We start from the raw sequence: 15,271 nt of genomic DNA, 5'->3' as shown, positions 1-15,271 counted from the left end.
GCTGATCTGAGAAATGTGGGGCAGAGGTTCGGCTGTGGCATCCAGGGAGTGTGTGTGCGCAGTTTCCCAGCGACCGGGTCAACGGTGGTGGAGATTAGCTGGTCGCAGACAGAAGGACGGACACACGGACGGACGGACACACGGACGGACGGACAGGGGGCAAAACATACTCTCTCGCCATGCCTTTCGGCCTGGCGGAGACAATAACAACCTGTACACAGCAAAATAGTCAGTGTTAATTCAACTCTGTAGCTGAACAAAATAAATAGAACAAAAATAATCCATATAACTTAATACACAGGATTTAACAGTTTTACGAGAAAGTGCACTGCTCTACAAAAAGTGCTCCACACAAATACAATCAGCAGCATTAAGTAAAACGAATCAATTGAAAAGCTAGTTATTAATTGGAATACATGCAAGTAGTTTTAAAGAAGGGGGGGGGGGGGGGGCTACACTTACCAATCGCCAGATGCAGTCTGTGTCCAAAACACTGTAGCCTGGTCCACTGGTTCAGATCCATAGCCTTTATGACATTTGTTCCGTTGTCAGTAGTGATGCACGTCTGGTCCTCTTCTTTCAGGCCCCAGGTAGATAGACTCTCCTTAAGTCCAGCGGCAATGTTTTCTCCCGTATGGTCGTCAGGGAAGTACAAGGTTTGCAGGCAGCGACTCTTCAACTCAAAGTTGTCATTTATGAAGTGTACCGTGAGACTTAAGGCGTCTCCAGACCAAACAGACTACTTCAGACTACTTCAGACTGCAACAGACTGCAACAGACTCGTATTCGGTTGGCAAAAGTTGGCATTTAAGTCTGTCAGCCGACTGGCCATTCATGTGCTAATTTGACTTTTAGCCTGCCAGCGTTGCCAGGTCTGCTTATTATAAGCGACTTTGGGCTTGTTTCCCTGCAAAGCCACTTGGAAATAGGGATGTTCCCAGCGTTTTTTCTTCACTGACGTGCAGTGGTGTAAAGTAACTAGTACATTTACTCAAGTACTGTACTTAAGTACAATTTTGAGGTACTTTTACTTTACTGGAGTATTTCCAATTGTCTATACTTGTACTCCACAACAATTATTTTAAATGTTTAGTTACTAGTTACTTTGCAGATATAAATCATTATGAAACATACATTAACCACTTTAGCCCTATTTTATACCTATAAGCTATTTGAAAATAGCAGATCTACAAGCTCACAACGTGTTGCGATGCACGCGTTCTGAGCTTGTAGATCTGCTATTTTCAAACATTTTTGTACTTTTACTTTTGGTACTTTAAGTACATTTTTATACCAATACTTTGGTACTTTTACTCAAGTAAATGTTGAATTCCGGACTTTTACTTGTAACAGACTCAGAGTACATCTATTGCATTCAAGCCTGGAATTTCGTCATTTTAGGGGCAAGGCCACTTGGCCTTGGGTGTTGTAATTTTTTGGAGGGCACAAAGGCCAAATGCCAGGGCAGGAAGGCCATCCAAAAAAATAATAAATATTTTTAAGTCCAAAAATGATTTTTAAGTCCACGGCAATAATGCATTTAACTTGAAGGTTAAGGATGATTGTATTTTAATATATTATAAGAATAGTATAACTATCTGTGAAATATAACCCATTTATTTCACAAAATAATGTGTTGGCAAATGACCAATATTTAGTTATATAGGTCTCAATATGTCACATTCAGCCCTGGACTTCACTGACTGAAGTAGGGGTCACATTAATCATATTAGATTCACAGAATGTATTTTACCCACAAGTTATTTTCATTCAAATGAAATGTGAATGAACTTGCACTAATAATGACTTTAGTTGATTTTTCACTCTTTAAAATATAGTATTTCTTAATTAATAATTACAGCTTGTAGATTGGCTATTTTCACGATTTTAAATTGTTTTTAAATAATAATAAAAAAGGAACATACAAGATTTCCACCCGACAGCCATAATATATAGCCAATATGGTTCTGTATCAGTATATGAGTCCGTTTTTGCAGATTTCATTCTAATTGGCTACAATGCCTGAATATGAATTTCATGAGCCTGGGTAGGTCACCCTGGCTTGGCGGAGATATAGGCGGGTGCAGATATGGTTTGACCCCAAAAAAATTGGATCAAAAGGTTTCTCAATGGTTTATTGTAGTATCAGGTGTACTTAATAACATATCAAAAGTTTACCAAAATCGGACCACTAGAAATGTAAAATTTTCAAGATGGCCACCGCCAGTTCCTTAAAAGACCATTACTCCTCCATTATTTATCCTAGGCAAGTAATTTTGGTGTCTAACCCTATGTTTTGGTGATCTAGGAATCCAATTAGCTTATATAAATTATAGTGAAGTGATTATAAGTACAATTATGTATTGATAAGTACAATTATGTATTAAAAAATTGGTTATAAGGGTATTTATGTAAAGAATTAAGAAACTTGTCGTGACATAATGCCCAGCATTGGTGATTTTACTTATAATTCAAATTCTGTTGAAGCTTTCAACAATTTATTTTGGGAATAAATGCATTATTACTGCGTGGTACTGTGAAATTAGTCAAAACAGGGCCGCTGCGTGAAGGCTCAGTACCGCTAAACCCTATTTTTTTTTAAACTTTTTTCTTTCATGCTTTTGTATTTTACTTAGAAGTTCTGCCCGCTACGCGGGCAGAATTCTAGTACCCTCCCTAACCCCCCCAAAGAAAATGTCGTTTGGGGGTACAAAATCATGGGATAAAAAAATAAAAAAATAAAAAGTACTGTACTGTACTGTACTGTACTGTACTGTACTGTACTGTACTGTACTGTACTGTACTGTACGGTCTGTACTGTACTGTACTGTACTGTACTGTACTGTACTGTACGGTCTCTACTGTACTGTACTGTACGGTCTGTACTGTACTGTACGGTCTCTACTGTACTGTACTGTACTGTACGGTCTGTACTGTACTGTACTGTACTGTACGGTCTGTACTGTACTGTACTGTACTGTACTGTACTGTACGGTCTGTACTGTACTGTACTGTACGGTCTGTACTGTACGTACTGTACTGTACTGTACTGTACTGTACTGTACTGTACTGTCTGTACTGTACTGTACGGTCTGTACTGTACTGTACGTACTGTACTGTACTGTACTGTACTGTACTGTACTGTACTGTACTGTACGGTCTGTACTGTACTGTACTGTACGGTCTGTACTGTACTGTACTGTACTGTACAAAGCGCAAAACGAAAGCGAAACCTAACTGCAGCATGCAAACCGAAAGCGAAACCTAACTGCATCATGCAAACCAAAAGCGAAACCTAACATGCAACTGACACCGGTGACTGATTTTTTTCCCGCTTTCAGCCAGTCTGCGGATTGTAGTATAGATATTGTTTTTGTATTTTTCTCACAATTCAGTCCGTATTGTCTGCTACTACACCGTTATGTTTGGCAAGCAGTTTTGCAATTACAGTAGACCATATGCAGGAGGCTTTCTGGGGCAGCAGTTTTATTGGTCATAACTGGCACAAAGTGATTGTCCTCCAATCTCCATCCCCAATCCACCGGATTCATGTCACTCTCCATTTCAGTCCACACCATGATCTGGTAATAAACTCTTTGGCAGTGATATTTAGTCAAGGACTCTGTTGGAGGGAGATGTTCTGGGTTGACAAATGATTTGGCAGACACAATTTTCTTGCTAAGAAGTTTGTAGCGCAAAGATGAAAGTGAATCTGTATTCTTGCCACCAAACATAACTGCCATTGCCTTGCTCCCAAGGTCCTCTACCACATTTTTTGCTTGATTTGGGAGCAGATTTGGGAGCAGAAACCCATTCACCATATTGGTGTATGGTAAAGTCAGCATAGGACTGTGCAATGACACCATAACTGTCACCCATTTTCCATGGCAAGCGATGAATCAGGGAGCCACCATCAAGGACATACTGTTCAGTTGGTGGGATAGAATCCAGTATAGTTTTCTTTGATTCCTCGCTTGACAGTTCAGTCACTGCCTGAGCTAGTTGGGGTTTGTCAGCCTTACGGAATATTTATTTGGCTTCAAACAGGGCTGCAGGGAATGGGCTGAGCTCATAGGTCATTACATCTTCCAGTGAAAGGTCTCCGGTTTTTGACATAATCAGAAATCGTTGGAACAACAGACCAGGATCAATGGTTCGGTCTTTGGTAACTTTGATGCTAGACTCATCTGCAAGGGTTTTTGCCCGGTCTTTGCGTTTGAATGAGATCCCAAAAATGGGCTTTCCAACATTTTTTTCAATGAACTCATTCCCAACAGTCTCAAACTCATGAATATTCACGTCTTCTTTGGCGACTACACCAGTCACAATGTTTCTCAGAGATGGGTCTAGAGAGAATGGTTTAAAAGTGCCACGTTTTTCTTTGATCTTTTCCTGGTCAGCGTGATCTCGTTTCATCCTGGAATCTGTGGATTCTCTGTGTTGCTCACTGGTCGTGTAGATGAGATCATTGAATTCCTGCATGGCATTGTTGTACTAGTTAACTTGAAATGGGAGACCATTTCAAAGGGTTTTAATAGAGTCACAAACTAAATATTGGAATTCACAATTATCTAATTGTATCTCTGCAATTTGGACAAGTCCAATGGATTCCTAGGCCCCAAAAACATACGGTTAGACACAAAAAGTACTTGTCTAGGATAAATAATGAAGGAGTTAGGCTGTTTTAATGATTTTTTGGGCATCGTGGACGCCATCTTGAAAATAACACCTTTCCAGTGATCAAACTTTGGTAGACTTTTAGTATGTTATTCAGGACACCACATACTACAGAAAACAGTTGAGAAACCTTTTGTTCCAATTTTTTTGGGGTAAGGTGCTTTTTTTTCATATATGCACCCGCCTAATATGCCCTGTAGCGCACACTCCGCACAGCAGCAGCAGGTGAAAGCAATTCACTTAAACGAGGGTTGTGTTGCACACCAAAAAACGGACTAAAACTGTCACATTCTAGCTGCTGAAATAAACTTCCCATTTAGATCATTGTTGACAAATGAACAGGGGACTGGTGTCTAAAAAAAAAACGTATTGACAGGAAAATCGCGCATTGATACTTTTACTCAAGTAAAACATTTGAGTACTTTTTCCACCACTGCTGACGTGTACACAACATTTTTGAAAACTAATTTACACACCTGCTCCCAATAAATTACATCACCACAGCGCAAAAGTAGGTCAAATCAATCAATCTCTCTCTCTCTGGGAGCAACAACGAGAAACAGTGAATGTAGGTTTTCATAGACATGGTCGCTTGTTTCTCTCACATAATCTGGCAACACCGACAGCCCTCTGTTGTCACTGCCACTGCTCTACCAGTCGGCTAAAAAGCTGAACATGTTCGGTCGGCTCTGGGTCGGCCGAAAAGGTCCCGACGGACCCCCCGACGGACCCCTAACCGACTGGACGACACTTCCCGACGCCAAGTCGGCCCAAAATCAGGCCGACTAGGATTGGTCTGGAGTTACCTTTAGGTATGGCTCGGTCGTCCTGCTTGACCACAGATCGGTGGTTGTAGCGTAGTAGTCCACGGTGTTAAGCCTCGACACCTTTTCTACACTCCGTTTTACACCTCAGTGAAGTTAGCACCCCATATGATGAAAACTTGAATAAAAATTGTGTCATTCTTTAGTGCTGGATTTGTGCTGAATTGTGCCGTACATTTTAGAATTTGTGCTGGTATCATTTTTGAGATATTTTAAGTTATATGGTTATGAGCTTTGCTGAGCATTGCACCCCACACTTTTTGGCTCCAAATTGACCAAAAAATGTCTCATTCTTTAGTGCTCATTGAGCTCTAATTTGTGCTGTTGAAATTAACAATTGTGCTTTTTTAATATTTTTTATATCAATATTTATATGGTTATAAGCTTTGCTGAGAGTTGCACCCCACACTTTTCCGTTTACAGGTCAGGAATAGCTACTTGACTGAAGTATGTGCGAGATGGTAATGCGTATCTTCGATCCAGTGTTTGGATTAGCTTTTGAAATCCCTCTTTGGTCACCGTATTAATGGACACCATATCTTTGGCGAGGTAGTATGTTACGGCGTTCGTTATTTCACGGTGCCTACGTGAGCTCTTTTCATATGGAGTAACAGTTGAAAATGAATCTTTCAGAGTTGTCTGTGTACTAGACTGGGCCAGAACATCATCAGTACTACTACCAGTACTTTGACCTGCCTTGACCATACACTCGTCGTATAGGTGCTTGTGATGTTTTTTCAAGTGTTGACGAAGGTTTGTGGTGTTGCCTCGGGATGTGGCGACTGTACCACGACAGGTCTTGCACAAAACTTTCTTTTGTTGCACATCTGTAATCTCAAACCCAAAATAATCCCATGTCACCGAAGTGCATGATCTTTTCGGGACTAAATTGTGCGGAGTTTCTTCTGGTTCGGGCTCTGCCGCGGACGCCATGCTGCTAGCTAACTGACTAGCATGCTATGAGCTTCAACGCACAGTCACACACTAGTTGCACAGTGTCAGTGTTGCCAATTTTGCGAGAGAAATAAGCAACAAGGTCTATGAAAACAAGCTCAAAAGAAGCAACTAGGCTATTTGAAAATAGCCGATCTACAAGCTCACAATGCGTCGCGATATGACGCATTGTGAGCTTGTAGATCTGCTATTTTCTTTTTAATCTTGAAAAAAACTTGTAATATTTTTAAAACATTTTAACAACACAAATCTTGTATGGGGGTCCCTGGCACAAATGCATATTAATCTGGGGTCCCTTGACATGCAAATGTACACTGGTTTAAACAACATTAATAAGCAACTACACTTTAGTAACAAGCCAAAAAAATTAACGCGACCCGCAGCTATCAATATTTACAAGAAACTTTACAGAAAAACAAGCCCAAAGTCGCTTATAATAAGCCGATATGGCAACACTGGTTGACGTAAAGGATATGCATGCACTGTAAAAAAAATAAAGTTGAGAAAACTTAAAATGTTAAGGCAACAAACTTCAGCAAACTTTTAAGTTAGACAATCAAACATAAACTTTTAAGTTTTGCATGAGTTTGTTCAACTTTCAATTCTCAGTTGTCCTAACTTATAATTTTATATTGTATCAACTTTGAACCCTTACTTATGTAACTCAAACTTTTAAGTTTTGCTTTAGTTTGTTCAACTTTCAATTCTAAGTTTTCTTAACTCAACTCTCAGTTGTCCTAACTTATAATTTTATATTGTATCAACTTTGAACCCTTACTTATGTAACTCAAACTTTTAAGTTTTGCTTTAGTTTGTTCAACTTTCTATTCTCAGTTTTCTTAACTCAACTCTAAGTTGCCCTAACTTATCATTTTATATTGTATCAACTTAACATTATACCATCTGTCAACTTTAATAATAACAATAATGATGATGATGATAATAATAATGCAATCCAAGTTTGAATCATTTAAATCTGTCAATAGTACACTTTAGTGGAACAATTTAGAGTAAATTAAAATTGCACTGCAACAGTTAGGACCAATACCTCAAAATAAATTATTACAAATGCAACATGTACATTCAAACCTTTTTTTTATTATCAAAAAACATCCTCATGTCCAATTAAATGGGAATACTAGTTCTGTATGCAATTTATCACCCACTTCGATCTCCCAAAATGTTACCTCATTGCATTTGGTGTTCAATATGTGATGCATGCTAGTATATAGGGGTGTCACAATACTTCAAATCCTCATCGATGTGAATGTTTTTTTGATATCGGTCTAATCCTAGTGGTTTTCTAGGTAACCCTTCTGCTGTTGTGAAACCTTCTGGTATATGTGGCTCTTCTATAACTGCAGTGTGCTCTCTTCACATCAAACAGAAGTTGCCATTCAAGTTTTGTATAGAAATTAGATTTTAAGGTCACAAATTATATTGAATAATTTTGATCGATGATTGATTTTCTTATCGATTTCAGTCGAGTTTTGTGTCACCCCCACTAGTTTTGAACTAAGACGTACAGTTAAGGATCTCAGCAGAGCAAAACTATTAATATAACAAAAACGTCTAACATGGCTTCTTCTCAAACTTATCAGCAAATTATTTAGTGCAAAGTGTGTATCAAAATATAATCCAGTGGTATGACATCAACTTACACACAAATCTTAATATAAGCCACATGGTTGATACAGTGCAGGATAACAGTAAGAACATGCAGAACCGTCAATCTAATACATCTATAACAATAACAAGGCTACATAGGTCCAGAACTTTCATTGTAAAGATTACCAGCAAATGCATGTGTCATCATATCATCAATGTACGCATACTCACTAAGGTGCAGGATAAATCTAAGGGAGCATCCATGCATATCTGAGCCTGATAGATGGTTAGGTATAGGGAGACAAAAAATAAAATAAAAAGTTTGAGACAAAAAATAAAATAGAAGCAGTTAGAGGTAGAAAATAGTTTGTGAGTAGCCCATAGCATAGTGTTGGCTGGACATGGGGCAACTTTTAGAGGTCTGAATTTGAGTAAGAAAGAGAGAATATCTTAGAATAAGGGGAGGAGTAGTAGTTAGCCAAGTTAGGATGACAGACTGAGAGAGCAGGGAAGATGGGGAGAAAGAAAGGAGATAACAGAGAAAAGGGGGAGAGAAGAGAGATAACTTGAGATAGAGAACAGAAAAAGCAGAGAGATAATTGAGTACCATCCATTAAACGTGCTGGATTCACTGAAGTAGTTTGTTTTGTAAGGATCTGACCCTTGCTGAGAGATCAGTTTCAAGTCCCATGAAAACCTTCTGAATTGTTTCAAATGTGTACCTCAGCTGTTTTGGGTACTGGAGGTTTAGAGCATAGATCAGCCCAAAGAGGTAAGCCACCGCCGTTGGTAGGTCAGGGAGGTCTTGAAGGACAATGTGTTCTTCAACGATAACAGCAACGTTCTGGACTCTGGGCGAAGGAGCTGAACTATCATCCTCCAACACGGTTAGGATACCCACAATGATGCCCTGTGTCTGCTCCTCCTCTGGGTCAGTTTCCTTGTGATGACAAACAGGAAATGGTCAACACATCAACTGCAAGCTATTTGTCATTAAAATGCTATGGCTCACACAAAGCTATTACTCTAAAATGATTCAAAATATTGCATAAACAATCATTTCCCATTGTATGTGTTTGACATATTAAACATTTTTATCTACACCAAAAATGCACCCCCATATTATACAGTATATAATGACACCAATTACACCAGAACGAGGACAGTGGGGAAAAAGTCAAAATCAAGTACAGCATAAATAAAATCAAATAAGAGTTTTTTATTAATGTTTAGGCGATGTATACACGATGTTTAGGCGATGTTTACACGATGTTTACACGATGTTTAGGCGATGTATACACGATGTTTAGGCGATGTTTACACAATGTTTAGGCGATGTTTACACGATGTTTAGGCGATGTATACACGATGTTTAGGCGATGTATACACGATGTTTAGGCGATGTTTACATGATGTTTACACGATGTTTAGGCGATGTTTACACGATGTTTAGGCGATGTTCACACAATGTTTACACAATGTTTACACAATGTTTACACGATGTTTAGGCGATGTATACACGATGTTTAGGCGATGTTTACACGATACACGATGTTTAGGCGATGTATACACGATGTTTAGGCAATGTTTACACAATGTTTACACGATGTTTAGGTGATGTTTACACGATGTTTAGGCGATGTTCACACGATGTTTACACGATGTTTAGGCGATGTTCACACGATGTTTAGGCGATGTTCACACGATGTTTAGGTGATGTATACACGATGTTTACACGATGTTTAGGCGATGTTCACACGATGTTTACACGATGTTCACACGATGTTTAGGCGATGTATACACGATGTTTAGGCGATGTTCACACGATGTTTAGGCGATGTATACACGATGTTTACACGATGTTTAGGCGATGTATACACGATGTTTAGGCGATGTATACACGATGTTTAGGCGATGTACACACGATGTTTAGGCGATGTTCACACGATGTTTACACGATGTTTATCCGATGTATACACGATGTTTAGGCGATGTACACACGATGTTTACACGATGTTTACACGATGTTTAGGCGATGTATACACGATGTTTAGGCGATGTACACACGATGTTTACACGATGTTTAGGCGATGTATACACGATGTTTAGGGGATGTATACACGATGTTTAGGCGATGTTCACACGATGTTTAGGCGATGTATACACGATGTTTACACGATGTTTAGGCGATGTATACACGATGTTTAGGCGATGTTCACACGATGTTCACACGATGTTTAGGCGATGTTCACACGATGTTTACACGATGTTTAGGCGATGTTCACACGATGTTTAGGCGATGTATACACGATGTTTAGGCGATGTATACACGATGTTTAGGCGATGTTTACACGATGTTTACACGATGTTTACACGATGTTTACACGATGTTTAGGCGATGTTCACACGATGTTTAGGCGATGTTCACACGATGTTTACACGATGTTTAGGCGATGTTCACACGATGTTTAGGCGATGTATACACGATGTTTAGGCGATGTTCACACGATGTTCACACGATGTTTAGGCGATGTTCACACGATGTTTAGGCGATGTTCACACGATGTTTACACGATGTTTAGGCGATGTATACACGATGTTTAGGCGATGTTCACACGATGTTTACACGATGTTCACACGATGTTTAGGGGATGTATACACGATGTTTAGGCGATGTTCACACGATGTTTAGGCGATGTATACACGATGTTTAGGCGATGTATACACGATGTTTAGGGGATGTATACACGATGTTTAGGCGATGTTCACACGATGTTTACACGATGTTTAGGCGATGTATACACGATGTTTAGGCGATGTTCACACGATGTTTACACGATGTTTAGGCGATGTTCACACGATGTTTAGGCGATGTTCACACGATGTTTAGGCGATGTATACACGATGTTTAGGGGATGTATACACGATGTTTAGGCGATGTTCACACGATGTTTACACGATGTTTAGGCGATGTTTACACGATGTTTAGGCGTGTATACACGATGTTTAGGCGATGTTCACACGATGTTTAGGCGATGTTCACACGATGTTTACACGATGTTTAGGCGATGTATACACGATGTTTAGGCGATGTTCACACGATGTTTACACGATGTTCACACGATGTTTACACGATGTTTAGGCGATGTATACACGATGTTTAGGCGATGTTCACACGATGTTTAGGCGATGGGTGTATTTTATTAATATGTTTAATAAAAGTATAATAAGCCACTCACAAGACAGGTCCTGAACAGATGCAAGGGAAGGTCTCGGAGATACAAGGGAAGTCCCTTCAAGGCCGCAGTCTGCCGATGTGTTGTGATGTTAGATGTCTGGAACACACACACACACACACACACACACACACACACACACACACACACACACACACACACACACACACACACACGTAAATTGCATGTAGAAAGCTCTGAGCAAATATGAAAACATGCTGCCCATGGGGAACTGATGACAATTGATGAACAATTTGGGTTAAACCTATTGAGTACACACCTTAAAAGGAATATCAGCAGATTATACTACTGTATAGTAAGATGTAATGTTGTTGTTTTCTTCTGCATTCAAGGACCTATTTTGTAGTTTTATAATTTATGTCCATAATGTCTAGAGAAATGGTATTACGTCTGAAATTTACCTCATTATCCAGCATTTCCAGCAGTCGATCCATCTCAGGTGGAAAAGCTGTGCTTCTGGCCCGATACATTCTAAGGAGCCCTGGAGTGTGCTGACTAATGGCTGCTCTGAAGTCATCCATTAGGTTCTTGTTGGTGATCCGATGAAACTCTTCCATGATCTGTTGAAAACATTTAGAACCACTTTAAATCTTCAATACAAAGTCAAACACAACATCCCAATATGCATAACAGATGTAAGACTAGAGATTCTTATTTTTCAAAGATTAAATCAGTAACACAACATAACATTCTTTGCTCAGCTGCTTACCTCTGACTGGGAAAACAGAGCAGGCCACCGCTCCTGAACCTCTGACACCATGGGCTGCATCTCCACTATCTCCCTGCGCCTCAGGGAGAAAGTCAGTTCCATCTGTCGCTTTATGAGTGCAACATTTTTATTCTTCTTCTTAAACTCCTCAACCATGGCCAGTCTTTCGTCCTCCAGCGAGTCATCAGTATGGTTATCTGGATGGTCAGGGACATGGTTTATCTCCCCTCTCTTTGGTCTCTTCAAGGAAGGACCTGCACCATCACCTTCTTTGCTCCTTCTTTTGCGGTTAATGCTGACCTCAGCACAGCCTGCCTTACGTAGCTTGGACCTGTAATTCAAAAATTTGTTTTTTAAGCTTAATATCCATGCGTCATACCCTGTTTCACCACTTGGTTCTCGTAGGCAGGGGTGTTTAGTGATGAGAGCAGAAGCAATAGACTCAGTCTGGTCTAGTGAAGGATAGGCTTTTACTTCAAACACTGCTTTTGCAATTTTGTCCAGAATGTCAATCAACATATCTCTTGTCAGGATGATAGCTTTCTTGGTCTTCTCATATGCCTCATTGCCTTTGCGTAACTTCAATTCCACATCATAGGAGAAGTCTGGAATGGGGAAAGGGGAAGGCCACTCGGACACACTTCGCATAAAATTCCTGATAAAAGCTGAGGGACTCTGGGGTGACTCTGTGGAGGGCAAACTGGCTGTGTCCAGGGAAGACGAAGAGTCTGATTCTTGCAGGGCAACTTGTACCGGTGGCTCATCCCAAAGAATGTGCAAGATGACACGTTCAGGTGGCAATTCTTGGATATCAAACAGATTACAGGGAATGTTATTAAAGGCTGGGTCCTCAAACTGTAGTGTAAAGCTTCCTTGAAGTTGAAGTTTTTCACGAAGAATGCCTTGCAAATCTTCAACTGATTCAGGTACTTGAGGAAGCACCACTTTACGTGACATTTTTGGTGAGATTTTCACCAGCAGTAATAAACCCTGTGTTAGATGAGAAAAAAGGGGAAAAGAAGACAATTTCCAGAAGATAAAATTAATAAACAAGGCAGTAAGGAGTTTCAGTGAGTCTGCAGGAATAAAGATCTTTTTAAAAATAAATATTAAATAAATGTACAACCATTTTTTAAACAAATCATGTGGTAAGATTTCTGTTGATGTTATCAAATGGGGGTCCACAGGGAGGCCATATTATTATGTCCTGGTACAGTCAGCTCCACAAATATTAGTGGACCCACAGAGACTAGATTTTGTCAGTACTACCTGCAATAAGTCAGAAATGTGCTTCTTCATATACTATTTTAAATGATTAAGTGGTCGTGGTTTAACAGTTTGGAAGAGCATTTAAATATAAGCATCTGATTTGAATGGAAGAAAGAAAATATATGTTTTTCCTATGAAGTGTAATCCATTATCAATTACTTACCATTGTGTGTCCCTTCAATGGAGAAGGCACGCTTTTGGAGTCACCAGCACCTTCCCTCCCACGTGTATGCAGTCAATGGATGATAGCTGTTGAGAGCCTCAGGATCCAGAATCTTGGTGTCTGCATAGATGCTCTCCACAAGCTCATAGGACCTAAAATGTTCCAGGAACCAAGAAGTGAGCTTTTTGCCAACAAAGGCCACTTGTACAGGGTTAACTACTATGGTTACTATTTTGTAGAATTCTGGGGGCCCACAAAAGTGTCCAGCTGACATAATCATGATCTTTGCATATTGGGTACCATGCAAACAAACGTCTTTAGAGAGGGACACAGTTTTAAGGTGTGGATACTGAAAAGACTTTGGCTATCAAAATGGCATCCCATCATCTCCTGATGTTTTGAGGACAGTGTGAGAAGAATATTCTTAAAGTTGTGAACATCATGCACAGTCTTCTTAAGACTCTTCTTCTTGACTCAAACCTCAAAGTTCCACCAAAGGACCAAAGCAGTGTATAAGATAAGGATATATTAAGGGTTAGGATGTTCAACAAAGTGGTGCTTTGGGCGCAAGCTAAAATCAGGAAAAGTGTCTATGAGTAGCCTTCTGTGATCAGACAACTTGACCTCCAAGTAGTTCAATATTTTCTCAGATAAAACAGGTGACACAACAATCTCAACAATTTCTTTGAGGTCCATCAATATCTCCCATGCAGGTTCTTGTTCCTGTATGCTATTTCAAATTAAAAGAGGGAGGAATCGTATCAGCGTCCAATTTTCATGGCCATTGCCACCATAAAGTGCCCTTTTTTTAACTTGCTTTAGAAATGGCCTTTAGTTTATTCACCTTCTCTGCGTGACCTTCTCTGAGGGAGATCTTGAAGGACGATGTGTTCTTCAATGATAACAGCAACGTTCTGGACTCTGGGCAAAAGAGCTGAATCATCGCCACAATGATGCCCTGTGTCTGCTCCTCCTCGGTTTCCTTGTGATGACAAACAGGAAATGGTCAACAAATCAACTGCAAGCTATTTCTCATTAAAATGCTATGGCTCACACAAAGCTATTCTAAAATTATTTCAACTATTGCAAAACAAGAATTTCCCATCGTATGTGTTTGACATATTTAACATTTCCATCTCCACCAAAAATGCACCCCCCATATTATACAGTATATGACACCAATTACACCAGAACGAGAACATTGGGGGAAAAATCTAAATCAAGTACAGCATAAATAAAATCAAAGAAACATGGAGTCTATGTTTAATAAAAGTATAATAAGCCACTCACAAGACAGGTCCTGAACAGCTTCTGATGACAGTCTCTGGGATACAAGGGATGTCTGGAACACACACACACACACACACACACACACAAAATAATAAATAAAATAAAGCAAAGGAAAAAAGTTATTGAAAGGACACGACCCCCTCACGCATTAGAAGGACAATAACAGTCACCAGAATCAAGGAAGGGTGTTTTCAATGAAAAATTGAGTTTGAAGTTACAATGGGTTTGTAGAGGGGGGGTGTCTGATCAAATGAATATCAAATATCTAAATACTGAATCAAGCAACTTAAAAACTGTCTGGGGTTCTATCAAAAGCCAGAGTACACATTAAAATTACCCCAAACATGTTTGAAAGTGAAAAAATCCCCTTTTCACCCTCCCTTTTTGTACAGACCTATCCTTTTAAGTTTTAGCAGTACCAAAACTAGTCTGGAAGTACAATTGGGGAAACTGTTACCTTAATGAGCGGACTAGGAAATACAATATTGGCTAAATATCAAATATGAATTCAACATTTCAT

At 39.6% G+C, this 15,271-nt stretch overlaps 2 protein-coding genes and 1 long non-coding RNA gene across 3 annotated transcripts in view; 1 reads left to right on the top strand and 2 right to left on the bottom strand.

Moving 5' to 3' along the window:
* LOC308102277 (uncharacterized protein) overlaps nt 1–15,271 on the top strand; it is a 281,082-nt gene that overhangs the window by 93,481 nt on the left and 172,330 nt on the right. The window lies entirely within an intron of this gene.
* Nucleotides 8,547–12,204, bottom strand: LOC308102187 (uncharacterized protein; the record flags this gene model as incomplete). Its single annotated transcript, XM_080451789.1, has 5 exons — nt 12,030–12,204; nt 11,722–11,880; nt 11,303–11,398; nt 8,786–9,003; nt 8,547–8,559 (listed from the first exon to the last, which is right to left on the bottom strand). The coding sequence occupies exons 1-5, from the start codon at nt 12,183–12,185 to the stop codon at nt 8,547–8,549; spliced, it is 642 nt and encodes a 213-aa protein (XP_080307915.1). The 5' UTR covers nt 12,186–12,204.
* LOC308101808 lies at nt 12,451–14,835 on the bottom strand. The gene is made up of 4 exons (XR_013934562.1): nt 14,752–14,835; nt 14,306–14,443; nt 13,462–13,613; nt 12,451–13,019 (listed from the first exon to the last, which is right to left on the bottom strand). It is a non-coding gene; the product is annotated as an uncharacterized lncRNA (long non-coding RNA).

Source organism: Gymnoscopelus braueri (genome assembly GCF_963280865.1).
Source record: "Gymnoscopelus braueri genome assembly, chromosome: 15".
NCBI lineage: Eukaryota > Metazoa > Chordata > Actinopteri > Myctophiformes > Myctophidae > Gymnoscopelus > Gymnoscopelus braueri.
Note: the sequence above shows the minus strand (reverse complement) of the source record. Positions and strands in the feature narration are given on the sequence as shown.